We start from the raw sequence: 14979 nt of genomic DNA, 5'->3' as shown, positions 1-14979 counted from the left end.
TCCTAGCTTAAATGGCTTTAAATGATTAGAGGTGAAAAATCATGTTGATGTACTGATTTAATACAATAAATTTATGTTGAACATATTTCCAACCTGATGTACAAACTCAAAATTAGTTGTGTGTGTTTTATAAATGAAACTCCTGCTTTTTAGTTTAGTGTCTTGTAGAATATAGTGGAGTGACTAGGACAGACTGGGGAGCTGAGGGTTGTAACTGTCACTGAAATTCTTGGAGATTTATGCAAAACAATGAATTCAGTACAACTTGTTTGAACTAGGTGGGCTTTCCAACCTGAATGCACAAAAAATATCTGTTAGAATAATTGACCAGTGATGAGGCTGGAACACTTGAATAATTTATTTCAGCAAAGTAGAACCACAAATATCAGAACAATAAAACTGAAAGATATTTTATTTACATATCTAATATATTTCTGATAAATCTGTAAATAAAAACTGCCAATGAAATCCAGTGTAGAATGTATATGGGTGGTGATGGAGTTCATTCACGGTTTGTTATGAATGAGTTTATGTATGTGTGATGCATGTATGTGTTTGTGAGTGTAATGTGTTGTCTGATGTGTGTATGTATGGAAGTTTGTGATGTGTAATTTTATGTATGTACTGTGTGATGTGTTTTTTGTGTGTACGTGTGTGATGTATGTGTGTATATATATATATGTGTATGTGTGTCATTTATGTGGGTGTGTGTGTGTTTTACGTGTGTGTGATGTATTTGGGAGCGGTCAGTCCAGTGTGCAGAGTTAGGGCTCCCGGTTTGTCAAGGGCGAAGCAGGGCAGGACGTAGTGGTGGAAGCAGCAGCTGAAGGTGTGCAGGTGCTGTCGGAGGAGCGCGTTGTAGAAGGACAGTGTTCCTCGTTCATAATCCAGAAACACTCCGATCCGGAACGGCTGCACGGTGATCCGCACGTCCGCACTCCAGCCGTTATGGAGGAACTCATACTTGTGCCTGAGGAAAAACTTTCTGAGTAAAGAGTTCGAATCCCACACTAATCCCTGAAATTCAACTCATCATCTGTGAGGATTTATGGACCAAAAACAGCCATAATTCATTTGTTCATGATGGTTTTCCGGGCCTCTTTATCCCTCACAGTTAAACAGACTACCGCACCTGACATATGTAAATGAGCAGTCTGGGCTGAAGAACACCTTAAAGGGGACCTATTATGTTTTTCCAGTTTTTCTCTTACCTTTAGTGTGATATGCAGCTTTTTGTGCATGTAAATGTTCCGCAAAGTCCAAAAGCTCAGCGTTCCCGCCAGAGAGAGAAACTCACTCACGTAATCCACTTTTCTCAGCTGTCTGAAATGCCTCGTCGGAGTTCCAGCCCTTTTCCTTTGTTACAAAAAGACATCATCTCGTAGCACAGTCCTTACCGGCCGCCTACTGGCGAGCTCGGTCCCTTCACACACTGCACAGCAGCTACTGGAAGAGGAAGAGTGTGTTCAGTGTTTTCAGGATCGACTCTGGATCAAACTAACACAGCAGAACCGATGCCGCCGGAGAAATAGCCACAGCCAAGGTGTGAAACACAGGAGGTCCAGGACCCCTAATTAACCTCTTAGACCCCCTGAATGCCTCAAAATCAAAATTCTGGGTGTCCCTGAAAATAAACTTATCTTGACGTTATGCTGTCCAGTAGGCTAAAATGGATGCTCTAATACGGGTTCAGGGTGCCTGTGCTGCAATGTGAATGTGCACCTTCCGAATTTTTTAACTGGTGCTCGCCGTGCTCGTCTGCGGCACTGCATTCAAAATTAATGAATTTGAAGGGAAATTTGCTGAGCAGGCTAGCCTCTACAGGCACCTGTATATGAGCTTCATCATATAGCGAATACTACAACAATGGCTAAAGACCAGGTTCAATTTTATTTTTACACTCTGCTCATATACACTAAATAAAATAAAACATTTGACATCACTTATCACACGGTATCAGTTTAGTACCTTTTCACAGATTGATATTGTTTTTGAGCTGATAGATACAAGCTAAAAAAGGCTAGGCTAGTATCGTTGGCTGAGGTACCTTGTTTATGTAAAAGACTGCCTGCCTTTCTCTTTCATTTAAGCTACATGACACGCTGAGAAAATGAACAGTGCTTGGAATGATGGAGTGCTGGCCTGTGCTGGTGTGTGTACCTCCATTGAAAAAAATGGTTTCAAATTTTTGGACACTGCACGTCATGATGCAGCATGTCCAGTGTGTGGTTACGTTTAGAGCAGCCAGCCAACATGGGACCCCCAACTACCAGGGGATGCACGCTGGCTGCTCAGGAGAGAAGCGCCTGTCTGCAGACTGCAGGACAGGGGCGGAATGGGGAGGAGTGGAATCGCTCTGGAGATGGACCTATCAGAGCACACTGGGCTTAGGCGGGGCTTAAAGACACAGGAGCTCTAACAGAGGGTGAATAGAGATGAACAGTATGAGGAAAATAATGTGTATTTGGAACATTTGAGCTGCAAATCTATTATAGTAAAAAATAAAATATGAACACTGAAAATTAGCATAATAGGTCCCCTTGAACTTCAGTGTGATGGGTGCGGCCAAACTGCTGCAGGCTGTGTTGGTGTCTGTGACAACACAAAAACAGCAAATTCAAAACTCAAAAATCTAAAATTTAGTAGTAAAGTTTACATACTACATCAAATTCATATTTAAACCGATCAGTTTTCTGTGATTAAGCTCTTTAAGAGTGTTCCTGTTCCTGCTGCGCTGATCTCTGCTGTGCGGCGTGTCCTTGGCCGAGTGCTGTAATCAGACACCCACACTGACTAATCCTGCGGTGCAGTGCTAAAGAGTTCCCATGGCAACCGCTAAACAGCAGTGAAAGGTCTTTAGTGAAAGTGACTATGTGAGAGAGAGGCTAACAAACTGTTCCCCCAAACCACTCAGGAGCTGCACGAGTGGATCAGACACAGCAGTGCTGCTGGAGTTTTAAACACTGTGTCCACCCACTGTCCACCCTATTAGACACTCCTACCTTGTTGGTCCACCTTGTAGATGAGACGATAGCTCATCTGCTGCTGCACAGTTTGTGTTGGTCATCCTTTAGTCCTTCATCAGTGGTCATAGGATGCTGCCCACAGGCCACTGCTAGCTGGATGTTTTTGGTTCTCCGTCCAGCAGGGATACTGAGCACTGTTGTGTCTGGTCCACTCGCACCAGCGCAACACACACTAACACACCACCACCACATCAGTGTCACTGCAGTGCTGAGAATGACCTGCCAACCAAATAATACCTGCTCTGTGGGGGACCTGAACATTAGAGAACAGGGTAACAAAGTATGCAGAGAAACAGATGGACTACAGTCTGTAACTGTAGAACTACAAACTGAAACTATATGGTCAGTGGAGCTAATAAAGTGGACACTGAGTGTAGAAACAAGGAGGTGAACAATATCAGTGAATATTGTATTGTTCTATGTTACGTTGTTGTTTATTGTTGTAGAGGGATGTAGAGTTGGGATAGAGTCGGTGTAGAGTTGGTGTAAAGTTGGTGTAAAGTAGGTGTAGTCATTGTAAAGTCTGTGTAAAGTTGGTGTAGAGTCTAAAGTCAGTTTAGAGTCGTAAAGTTGGTGTAAAGTCTCACCTGGACGGTGTGAGGACGTGTCTCATACACCAAGAGGTGGCGTTAGCTCCCAGGTAGGAGGTGCGCTGTGTGTCCTCATAGGCCACGCCCACCCGATACTCTGCCCATTCATCTACCTCCACCTCCCAGTAGTGCTGACCTCTGACTGGAATCAGATCCCCCAGCACGGCCACACAGCTACACACCCAGCACAGATACATGATAAATACATTACAGTCATAGATATACACATTACAGATCTAGACTTCCAGAGGGTGCTCTTCTGAAGCTAGATACATGACCGAATTTAAGGTACTTAAATTTTGGGATAAATGTAAACTGAGAGTGAAATTGCTAAATCAATCAAGCGCCTTGTGAAGGCAGAGCTCACAGTATGGCTGAAAAGATGCCCAAAAATTCCAGTTAAGCCTGTAGATGTGATTCGCGTAAGTGGAAAACACATTACATACAGTAAAAATAAACATTAATAAACAGAAAAAGTTTAATTAAACTAGACTGTTCTTTAGCTTCATGACGATCTCCCTGACCTAGTGAGGCCTCTGCAGCTTACAGTTCACACTCTGACAAAACTAACCTGAGTGACACTGAAACATTAATTTAGTAAAATGAACATAAGCCAATAATAGCATTTCACCAGCTAGCTTGTTTAGATTGTTATCGATTGTACTTATGGAGCACAGATGAGGGAAAATTTGTGGGCAGGGTTTAGAGGGGGCATATCTTTGTTAGTGGTGGAGCAATGTTTAATGAGAATCATTTTAATTTGCTTTTATTGCCTTTGTTAATATAGTGATGATGATTTCCACTAGAGCCCCTATGGGATTTGTAATTATTTTATCGAGCAAGTGACGCTAAGGCAGCCCAACACCAATCAGTACTGAACACACACAGACCTGGAGAAGGCGGTGTCGCTGAACACCATCTCGCTGATCAGAAGGTCCTCATCCAGGTAGAACATGGTGAACCCATCAGGTGACACAGAGAGAGAGGGGTGAGCCGTCTCCTTTAGCAGGTGGAAGAACGTGCCTGCACACACAAACACAACCTGAAATGGGGAGCTATATCACTAAATCAACCGAAAACACACAACTATTTGCTAATTGCTAATTCATTCTGAAATGCAAAGTTAAATCTAAAACTTGAAGCTTAATTGCAAAATCAGTGTGTAATGTAAAGCTACATTACTATATCAACATAAAACACAAAACTTAATCAATAAATCAATCTAAAACACTGAATACTAAACATTCTGTGTTTTGATATTTAATTTGTAAGAATATAAAGTATTTTCTCGCTGAGATATTGTAGTACTGTTCATTTATAGATATGAATAACTGATCAATAAAGGCAAAGTGTCGTGCTGTGTTGCTGTGCTTTGTTGTTATGCTCTGTTGTTATGTGGTGTTGCTGGGCTGTGCTGCTGGACTCTGTTGTTATACGGTGTTGCAGGGCTGTGTTGGCGTGTTGTGTTGCTATGCTGTGCTGTGTTGCTATGCTGTGGTACTGTGCTGTGTTGCTGTGCTTTGTTGCTATGCTGTGTTGGCGTGTTATGTTGCTATGCTGTGTTATGCTGTATTGGCGTGTTGTGTTGCTATGCTGTTTTGCTATGCTGTGTTGCTATGCTGTGTTGGCGTGCTGTGTTGCTATGCTGTGTTGGCATGTTGTGTTGCTATGCTGTGTTGGTGTGCTGTGTTGGCACGCTGTGTTGCTATGCTATGTAGCTATGCTATGTAGCTTTGCTGTGTTGGCATGGTCTGTTGCTATGCTTCGTTGGGGTGCTGTGTTGCTATGCTGTGTTGCTACACTGTGTACCCGTGGTGGAGATGGTGATTGGCTGGCTCCTTTCACTAGCGCCCCCTATATTAACTGCCCGGATGTTGATGATGTAGCGTTTCCATGGCTGCAGCTGAACCAAACACTCACAGGTGGGAATTGCCACAATGGACCTTTAAAACACACACAAACAGCAGGTGTGAGACCTGCGCCTAATGGTCATGCCAATTTGACATTCTTCATGTGAAATAATTACAGTTTTATTTGTAATGTTTAAAATTAAACTTTAATGACTCTATTCAGACGTGTAAAACTGCCTGCATCACTAACAAATTAGTGATGTATTAATGTTATATTATGCTGTGGAAATGGAATGACTCCGTTATGTGGGCGGAGCTTAAACAGAATGGTTGGGATACAGTTGTGTGCAAAAGTTTGTGCACCCCTGTCAAATTCCATGTTGTCCTTCATTTTCTGAGTGTAAATAAGTTGCACATCAACTACAGAGATTCACTACTGCTCATGTTAATGCACAGTTACTGTTTATTTACTGAATTTAATATATTGGGGGAAAAAAACTAAATTTGGCATGTGCAAAAGTTATGGCACTCAATGGCACAAAAATGTGAACTTACATACAAAAGTATATTGTTGCATGAATGTGTGTATGTAGTACGTATGTGTTGTATGTGTGTACAGTGTTGGGGGGTTGGGTTGGGGTGAGGGTGTCTCACTCAGTCACACTGCTGTGGTTATCAGCCTTGCTGAGCTCCAGTGTGTACGACTCCACCGGGTTGGTGTTTCCCGAGTCCCACCGGATCAGCGCTGCCTCTAAACAGCTCACACACTCCTGAAGTTTAATCACAGGGGGGGAGGGGACTGCACATACACATACACACACAGCAGGAGTTACAGGTGTCCACTATGTGGTTTGTGACATGATATGACATACTGCTGTGTACTGTAGTCTGTGTTTATAGATTAAAGTGTCATACAGTGTCACAAACCACACACTCACATCACACTTTTTTCCGCACCAGTCAGTATTTTAGTCAAATGAATCAGAGATTTCAGTAAATGATTTAAAATGTCAGATACTCTTTCTTCATTTGAGAAAGAAAAATTTTAATAAGGCCTTTGTTTTTTTATGACATTTTATGTTTCTGTACCACAGAAGATTCATTATCAAAATAAAATTATATTGATATATTTAAAATTAAATTTAACATAGAAAACAACCATTTTTACAATTTACATAAAGAAAAAAACATCAAAACTGTTTCACATAATAGTAATGATATTTAAGTGTTGGTGAAGTCAGACTGCTGTTTTTCACTACGTGACTAAAAAGCACAAAAATAAAAATGCAAAAAGACGAATTATGCCAGTTTTTGGTGGTTGATTTACGATTAATACGACAAATTCACAGAACCTTCTGCACTTAATTCTTGTTTTGATCTTGTTTCCCAGATTAAGACCTGCAGGACGCTGCAGTGGCAGTCTGACCCGTGCATTTAATGCATGGTTTTTTGTGTACCGGTCATGTAGACGGCCCTCTCACTGGCTGGGCTAATGCCGGTGGTGTTGGTGGCCGTGACCCAGAACTCGTACTGAGCGTTCGGGAGCAGATCCGTCACCACACAGTGGGTCTCCTTCACTCTGCGCACTGACACTATAGGAACACACACAGGTACACTGAATCTGACTGAAACACCCATAAAGTCATGATTAAAAAGTGATCTGTGAGTAATTGTTTGTTTTTATATTTTATTGTTACACTCAAGAACCTACACATCCCTAAACCGCAACACTCATTAAACATGCAAATAGCTATGAATATGCAGTTATGTAAATTGTAAACGCCCCCTTGCTGATCCGTTTCTAACCGCCCCCTCATCACTGCGCACCGTGTCTGTCCGTCTCAGTCTGAGTCAGTAATTGTTATCGGTCTAAGGTTTGAGTGAGTAACCGCGGTTACCGTCCTGCTCCGTTTCCGTGGTGATGTCCTCGGAGATCTGGCGGCAGTAGAGCTGGTAAAAGTCCACCGTGTCGTCAGAGAATAAACTCCAACACACGCGCAGAGAGGTCGTCGTGGCGGAGTTCACAACCTGAGGATTCATCACGGGAGCCGAAGGAGCTACGCAAAAACAGGGCATTGTTACTGTCGTTTTACCAGCAACACAACACAACAGAAATCAACACAACACAACGCAACACAACAAAAATCAACACAACAAACACAACGCAGCATAACAGAAATCAACACAACAAACACAACGCAACATAACAGAAGTCAACAAAACACAACAGAAATCAACACAACAGAACAGAAATCAGCACAAAACAGAATACAACAAACACAACGCAACACAACAGAAACACAACAGAAATCAACAAAACACAACACATCTCAACTCAACAAAACAACATAACACAACTCAAAGCAATGCAACTCAATACAACACAAATCAACAAAACACAACATAACACAAAGCAACACATCTCAACTCTAAACAACACAACGCAGCACAACACTGGTCAGACTTAATTTGCATTTGCTAAAGGAAATATTAGACTTTCGAACTTTTGCAGAATGAAAAAAATAAGAAAGAAATGAAGAAAAGAAAAAGAAATGAAGAATGAAAGACAAAAGAAAAAAAAAATAAAGAAAGAAAAGACAGAAAGGAAAAATAAAAGTAAAGACGGAGGAAAGAAAAAGAAACACTGTTGTAGTTCTGTCCGCTCTCTGCAGCCTCACCTGGAACCACATTGATGGATTCCATCATCTGTTTAACAGCTGACAGGTCAGCAGTGGGCGTGGTAAAGTCCATAGACACGCCCACCTTCAGCTCCACCTCCTCCTTTGCAAAATCCTCAATCCTGATTGGACAGAACAGTTTGCTCAGTGAACTCAGTGGATTTGGAATTCACATCAAACACCAGCATGCTGCACATGCACGTGTTTGGGGTGGGTGGGGGCCTAGCGGCCTAGCGGAAAGATTCATAATTAAAGTCTTCACTTTTTACATAATAATAATAATACATAGTTTAGATTTTTTTTTTGTCTATAACCCTCACATGTCCATTTTCATCATGTTTTATTTTTTATATATATCACTTAAACATGTTTACCTGCTGCTTCCTTACTGTGTCAGCGCAAACAGCAGAGAAAACAGCAGTAGCAGCTCCATGTTTGTTTATTTGCGTCTCCCAGTAACGTGAGAACGCGAGAGTTTGCATGAGTTCAGTGAGTTCAGTTCGGTTCAGCAGCAGCTTAAAAGTCAAGTAGTGTCTGATACCTAATCGTTGTGTGCATCCCCAATATTTCAGTCCCCCCAAAAATCAGAAACCAGTGTGATAGAGTGAGACGTCCAGTCTGTTTATAATCTGTTAAGACTTTAAAAGTTGTGTAGTGAACCCAAGCCTTTACTCCAAAGGAGTTTTTGCGAGAACGCCTGCTGTTAAAAAAGCACTGTATAAATAAATTTGACTCTGACTTTGATTCTTGCACACTTAAGTGTAAAATTTTAACTTGAAGGTGAAGGTAAAACTGATCTGCTACATCTGATAAACGAGTTTGAGACTTCAGTAAGCTGTGAATGATGGATCTGTTTTGTGTCAGCTGGTTATTCAGTTCAGGTCTCCACAGCCAAGATGCAGATGTTGGAATGAGAGTTACAGCCCATGCTGTTAATTTCCCAGCATGCACCACTGCATAAGATTACCTTTTAATTACTGGCATAACGGCCTGTCAATCAGAAATTATGGAAAGAGAGTTAGGAAAAATGACACAGTTGGGTACTGTATAGTAACCTAAAGCCATAATTCAACAAAAAAACTAATGAAAACATTCTTCTGTAGTTTCTGACACTTAACAATGCAGGTAGCACTATGCTGATTGGTGGGGCATTAACTTCCATTACTTGTTAGCTACATTAGCCCCATAGCGCCAATTCTAAAACAAAAGAACTGAAAGTTCAGACCCATGTCTCAGCTGATCGACTAATTAGTATTTTTCCTGAACTGTCACTTTAATATCATATCCATCTTCACACTGAGAGTGAATCTTTTCTCTGACCTGCAGGAAAGCGCGTTTGTTCTGGCAGCGGTGGAGCTCCTGAGCGCTCTCGATCAGCTCCTTGCTGGTGTCCAGCAGGTGCCCACAGGCCAGCAGCTGACCGTACAGAGCCTCCAGCTTCTGCTTCTTCTGGTCCTGCAGGGTGGTGCTGTTTTCACTGTTCCTCTGAGACAGAGTCTGAAGGACGTCGCTGTAGTGCTGCTCCAGGTTTTGCTCCTGCCGGCCAAAATTCTCCTGAAACACAGACGCTGCTCAGTAATGTGAATAATGAAGCGTTCAGTCTGCTTCAAACAATAAAAACACAACAACAAAATTACAGAAAAATTAGCGAAAACAAGATCTGGTACTTCAAAATGGCTTCTTTTGAGTGCCTGTGAGTTTAGGCATTAAAGAGACATCAATAATATGTCATTGGCTAACATTAGCTAACCCGCTACAGCACCAGTTTTGTTCTTCAAGCTAATGATTGTAGCTAGCAAGCTATATTTCTACCATGCTATCAGTATCCTAGTTAATGTTAGTAGTATCCTACCAGTAGCGGTAGCCTAGCTAGAGTTAGCACTTGCCTATACCTAATGTTTGCACTAACCTAATGTTAGCAGTAGCCTATAGCTAATACTGGCATGAGCCCAGCTAATGTTTGCACTATTCTAGCTAGTGGTAGCACTAGTCTAGCTAATATAGAGATAGCTTCACTAATTGTAGGGCTAGCCTAGGTACTGTTTGCGTTATGCTAGCTAATGTTAGTGCTAGTCCGGGTAATGTTTGTGCTATCCTAGATAATGTAGTGCTAGCCTCACCATTGTTAGCACTAGCCTAGCTAATGTGTGTGCTATCCTAGCTAATGTTGGGTCTAGCCATAGATATACATACCTAGATGCCGCGTTGCCTGTTATTCTCTATGTGAGGCGATATGTTGGAGCAGTCAAGATCCGCTTGTGAACAAATTTACTTGTATTGAGAGATGATGAGTCTCAGGATTAAATCGGCCACAACTTCCTCATTACTTCCTTATTAAATTTGTTTTGTCCTTATCATCAGACATAGATGATCGGGGCAGTCGTGGGATGGAGCCGTGTGACTGGAAGGTCGGCGGTTTGATCCCCTGAGCTGACAGTACAAGACTGAAGTGCCCTTGAGCAAGGCACCTAACCCCCAACTGCTTCCCGGGTGCTGCGGATAGGGCTGCCCACTGCTCCAGGCAAGTGTGCTTACTGCCCCCTAGTTTGTGTGTGCTCACTTATGTGTATGTGGTGTTTCAATGCACGGATGGGTTAAATGCGGAGGTGGAATTTCCTTATTATGGGACTAATAAGGGTCACTTAACTCTAGGTTGCACAGACTGCTCTTGGTAGCTTTTATTTCTTTAATCACTGATCGTGCTAATTGGGTCCGGACCAGCAGGAAAGTATTCAGGCTCCGGTAGAAGTTGGCTTCCTATTCACCAGCTTCTTGTTCGAGTTTTCCCATTCCACCTTAATTGGTGCAGCAGTCACTTTTTGATGCCTGAAGCTGCACCATTTAAGGTCGAACAGGAAAATTCAAACAAGAAGCTGGTTGATGCAGTATTTAAGGTGAAACAGGAAAATTCGAACAAGATGCTGGCTGATGCACCATTTAAGGTGGAACGGGAAAATTCGAACAAAAAGCTGGCAAATAAGAAGTTAACTTCAGGTTCGCTTAAGGAGTTGCTAATGTTAATCTATTATGAATATCTACGCGGATTAAGGAATGCTATAACTACAAGCATTAACCACCATTAACTACTACATAAAGTTAAGATCCTCCGAATAGACTATTAAATGAAATAAGCTTAATAGAAAACCAGAGGAAAAACACAGCAACAGGTTCTCTGTCACCAACCACATGGCCATATCTAAACATCACACAAACAATACACATCACACAAACATGAATGTGGATCGCGGCGTTCCCTCCATTATATATATCTTTCTATTCTTTCTGAGTGCAATATTCTTGAAATCGTGTAATTTTGGACAGCATCTTTCTTAAACTGCTGCTCTGTAATGGTACTGAATGCAGTCCTGCAGCGATGTTGACCTCCCTAAAATGGCGGTGCCGTTGACGTGCCTGGTTGGACCCAGCATCTAGGTATGTATATCTATGGGTCTAGCCTAGCTAATGTTAGTGCTACCGGGAGAACAAGTACAGAACTGCGCCACCTGCTGGCTGTGTTGAAAACTCCAATTATTTGTTTTTTTGTTGTTTTTCCACAGAAAAAAAATAATAGCAGATTAAAATCATTAAAAGCTGAAGTTTTAGTCATACAGACCTACAGCTACAATTACAGCATAATAGCAGAAGATTTTTACTCATAGCATAACAGTGAAGATTAAAATCTAACTCAACTACGGTGCTGTTTTATTGCGTCACCGCCTAAAACTAAATGGTGCTTCACAGTTACATCCAGCTCCTCTGACAGAAACAAATGAAAATTTTATACTTTTCTGATAAACAAAATAAGAGACTGTGATGAGTCTGATTGATCAGGTGAGTTAAAGCTGTCACTGCAGTGTGAGTGTATGAAATGCGCAGTGCTGCCTCACTGCCAGCCAGTTGCCACTTTGTGGGATGTGTGACATCATCTGTGGAGTCTGTTTTGGGGAAACACTCATAAAAACTGTATTTCTGTCTTTTGCTGTCAGTTATTGTCCAATATAACTGAATATGGGGCAACACGGCACACTGTACTGCTCCAGTTCCAACACACTACTGATCTCAGATCCTCTGCAAATGCCTTCTGTAAAATATAGAAAACGTGAAGAGACTCTTTCTGTTTTTCTGCTTCTAAACTGTGGAGCTCAGTTCACCTTTTGTTAGACAGTCAAGCTCAGAGCTCACTTTTAATAAATATCTGAAAACACAGCTCTTTAACTCAGCACTTCAGTAAAACCCTACAGCTCTTTGGTGTTTATCTCTTTAATCTGATCATATGATTTTAAATGAATACTCATAGTTTCTTCTATTACTGTTAAGCTTTATCAGCTGTCTGTAAAGCACTCTGAGCTGCCAGTGCTGTGAAGTGATTAATAAATAAAGATGACATTATTATTATTATTATTATTATTATTATTATCATTATTATTATTATTATTATTATTATTATTATTATTATTATTATACTGTACAACCTGTAACGTTCATCACTTCCAATTCATTATAAACCTATGATCAGAACACAAGCAGCAGGGGGCGCTCTGAACACTATCAATTCTGATGGTAACATTTCTTAATATGTTTTTCTACTATTATAATTATTTACATGCATGTTCTTATTTATTAGCATGTCACATTTTTATACAGTATTAATCTTTTAATTTGTTGTCAGAAGTTCTGTAATCTAATCTAATATAATCTAATCTAATTTAATCTAATCTAATCTAATCTAATCTATGTCTGAATTCTAACATTTTTACTCCAGAGTCTGATCTTCTTCATTTCTCCAAGTTACCGAACTTTATGAAGTTTGTTCTTGAGAGTTTTACCTCCACAGTGATGAAGATCTCCTCCAGATTGCTGGCGAAGTTCTCCATCTGACTGATCTTCTCTGTCAATCTGCTGCAGCTCTGACTGAGCTCAGTCTGCACACACACACACACACACACACACACACACACACACACACACACACACACGCACACACAGAGTTATCAGACATTAATGAACTGCAGTGCAGTCGGTCAGTACAGAGTCTCAGTGTGACGACCTCCTGACCTTCATGTCCTGCGCGGCTTCCTGCAGGGAGAGCACTCTGTGGTTGGGAGGGTGTCCTGACTGAGCGGGGGTGATACAGTCCCTGCAGAAAGGGGCGGCTGGACCAGAGGAGTCGGAGGTCGCTTGCCGCTTACTGACCATCACAAACGATTCTTCGTCTCCCTCACCCTCCTCATCCTCACTCACCGCCATCTCCTCCGCGATGACCTGCAGCCGACCCCTCATCTCGTACATGTCCATTCTGCAGATACAGCAGCTCAGTTCAGTTCAATTCAGTATAATTCAGTTCAGTATAAGTCAGTCAGTTGAATTCAGTTCAGGTTAATTCAGAACAATTTAGTTCAGTTCAATTCAGTTCAGCTCAGTTCAGTTCAACACAGCCCGGGAATAATTCAGTTCAGTTAAGTATAATTGTTGGTTCATTCAGTTCAGTTCAGAATAATTCAGTTTAATTAAATTCAGTTCAGTATATTTGAATTCACTTCAATACAGTTCAGTATAATTTCTTGAACTATTTATAATAGTTTATTTCACATCAGTTCAGTTCAGGTCAGACCAGGTCAGGTCGATATAGTCCAGTTCAGTGCCATTCAGTCAAATTCAGATTCAATTCAGTTTGATTTAGTTCAGTTATACTCCATGCGAATAAATTCAATTCAGTCCAATTCAGTTCAATTTCGTTCCATTTAGTTCTGTCCCATTCAGTTAAAATCTGGTCAGCTGAATCAGTTTAATTCAGTTGTTCATAATTCGTAATAAATACTGAATAATTAATAATAGATCAGTTACAGAGATATGGAATTGTGTATTGATGTATGCATGTGCTGATGCAAACACTTAAGCATTTAAAAAATATAGCAGTTGAAACAAAATCTACCCGGATTATCATTACAGAGAAATATAACTTATTTCTGTAGAGCAGCAAATCCAGTAAACATAAATACATAAAAACCAACCTTTCAGTGTAGTTGCCTAAACATTCTGAAAGAAAATGCACGATTAAACATGAGTATAACAAAATCAATTAAATCTAACCATGTAATGCTAAAACGATTGAACAATTATCAGCTGATTCTGATATAAGATTCCGATGATGTGAATGCATGCTGAATTTAATGATAAATATTAAGCGACAAAACGCTTGAGCCGCACCATTTGATGAATTCGAAAAATGCCTTCAGATTTCTCCTCAGAGAAAATGTAACGTTTCACACATGGACATTAATGGGTTAAGAGTTTTAAAATGTAAATGAACTCTTCCTCACCCTCCTGGAGCTTCAGTCTCCCAAACTCAGAGTGGAAAGTCCCTGCTGATCGCTCGCACGGACACAAACGGCCATTACAGGCTGTCAGGAGCTTCTACTAAATATAGAATGAACTGCATGTCTGAGTGGGCACTGCATTCTCATTGTCTATATTTGGTGAAGCTCCTGCTGTTCCTGTCCAGAGCAGAGATGGCAATCACCTCTACAGCCTGTTTACTCGCACAGAATTACATAGATTCTCCAACTAAACCACCTACAGCCCACTTACACGCTTTACCACTGATCTTGATATGATTTTAGTGTAAAACAAACTGTTTGAACTGTAGTTAAGTATTCCTCTCTGTGACGAGGTTGTGCTCTATTTCACTACTTTGACAGTCGCTCACTTCTCCTCAGCACTTGGAAAAGCAGTTAGCAAGAATTACTTACCAGTTAAAACAATTTCCTTGCTGATTTTTAAACGCTCAGTTTGCTAATAAACTAATTAGAAACATTAGCTTAGCAAACATTTTGCT

At 41.0% G+C, this 14979-nt stretch overlaps 1 protein-coding gene across 3 annotated transcripts; it reads right to left on the bottom strand.

Moving 5' to 3' along the window:
• Window positions 1-707: 707 nt before the first annotated feature.
• LOC118803963 (fibronectin type III and SPRY domain-containing protein 2) lies at window positions 708-14730 on the bottom strand. 3 transcript variants are annotated; one of them, XM_036564528.1, is made up of 13 exons: window positions 14465-14730; window positions 13200-13440; window positions 12971-13066; window positions 9465-9698; window positions 9112-9134; window positions 8145-8266; window positions 7365-7523; window positions 6924-7058; window positions 6121-6265; window positions 5426-5559; window positions 4507-4639; window positions 3614-3790; window positions 708-970 (listed from the first exon to the last, which is right to left on the bottom strand). In XM_036564528.1, exons 2-13 carry the CDS (start codon window positions 13437-13439, stop codon window positions 718-720), a joined length of 1851 nt encoding a protein of 616 aa, XP_036420421.1. In that variant the 5' UTR covers window position 13440; window positions 14465-14730; the 3' UTR covers window positions 708-717. The 3 variants fall into 3 exon arrangements, with proteins under 3 accessions (XP_036420421.1, XP_036420422.1, XP_036420423.1); XM_036564529.1 differs by lacking the exon at window positions 14465-14730 and adding an exon at window positions 14352-14460; XM_036564530.1 differs by lacking the exon at window positions 708-970 and adding an exon at window positions 3207-3245 and having other exon boundaries at window positions 14465-14729.
• Window positions 14731-14979: the final 249 nt, after the last annotated feature.

The sequence above is a fragment of the Colossoma macropomum genome, unplaced genomic scaffold, assembly GCF_904425465.1.
Source record: "Colossoma macropomum unplaced genomic scaffold, Colossoma_macropomum, whole genome shotgun sequence".
NCBI classification, from domain to species: domain Eukaryota; kingdom Metazoa; phylum Chordata; class Actinopteri; order Characiformes; family Serrasalmidae; genus Colossoma; species Colossoma macropomum.
Note: the sequence above shows the minus strand (reverse complement) of the source record. Positions and strands in the feature narration are given on the sequence as shown.

Excerpts from the sequence above, each read along its gene's own strand:
- LOC118803963 (XM_036564528.1), bottom strand. The coding sequence starts at position 13,439 with ATGGACATGTACGAGATGAGGGGTCGGCTGCAGGTCATCGCGGAGGAG. Across the intron at positions 13,067-13,199 it reads AAGCCGCGCAGGACATGAAG|ACTGAGCTCAGTCAGAGCTG; the intron begins GTCAGGAGGTCG and ends GTGTGTGTGCAG. Across the intron at positions 7,059-7,364 it reads CACGGAAACGGAGCAGGACG|TGTCAGTGCGCAGAGTGAAG; the intron begins GTAACCGCGGTT and ends GTGTTCCTATAG.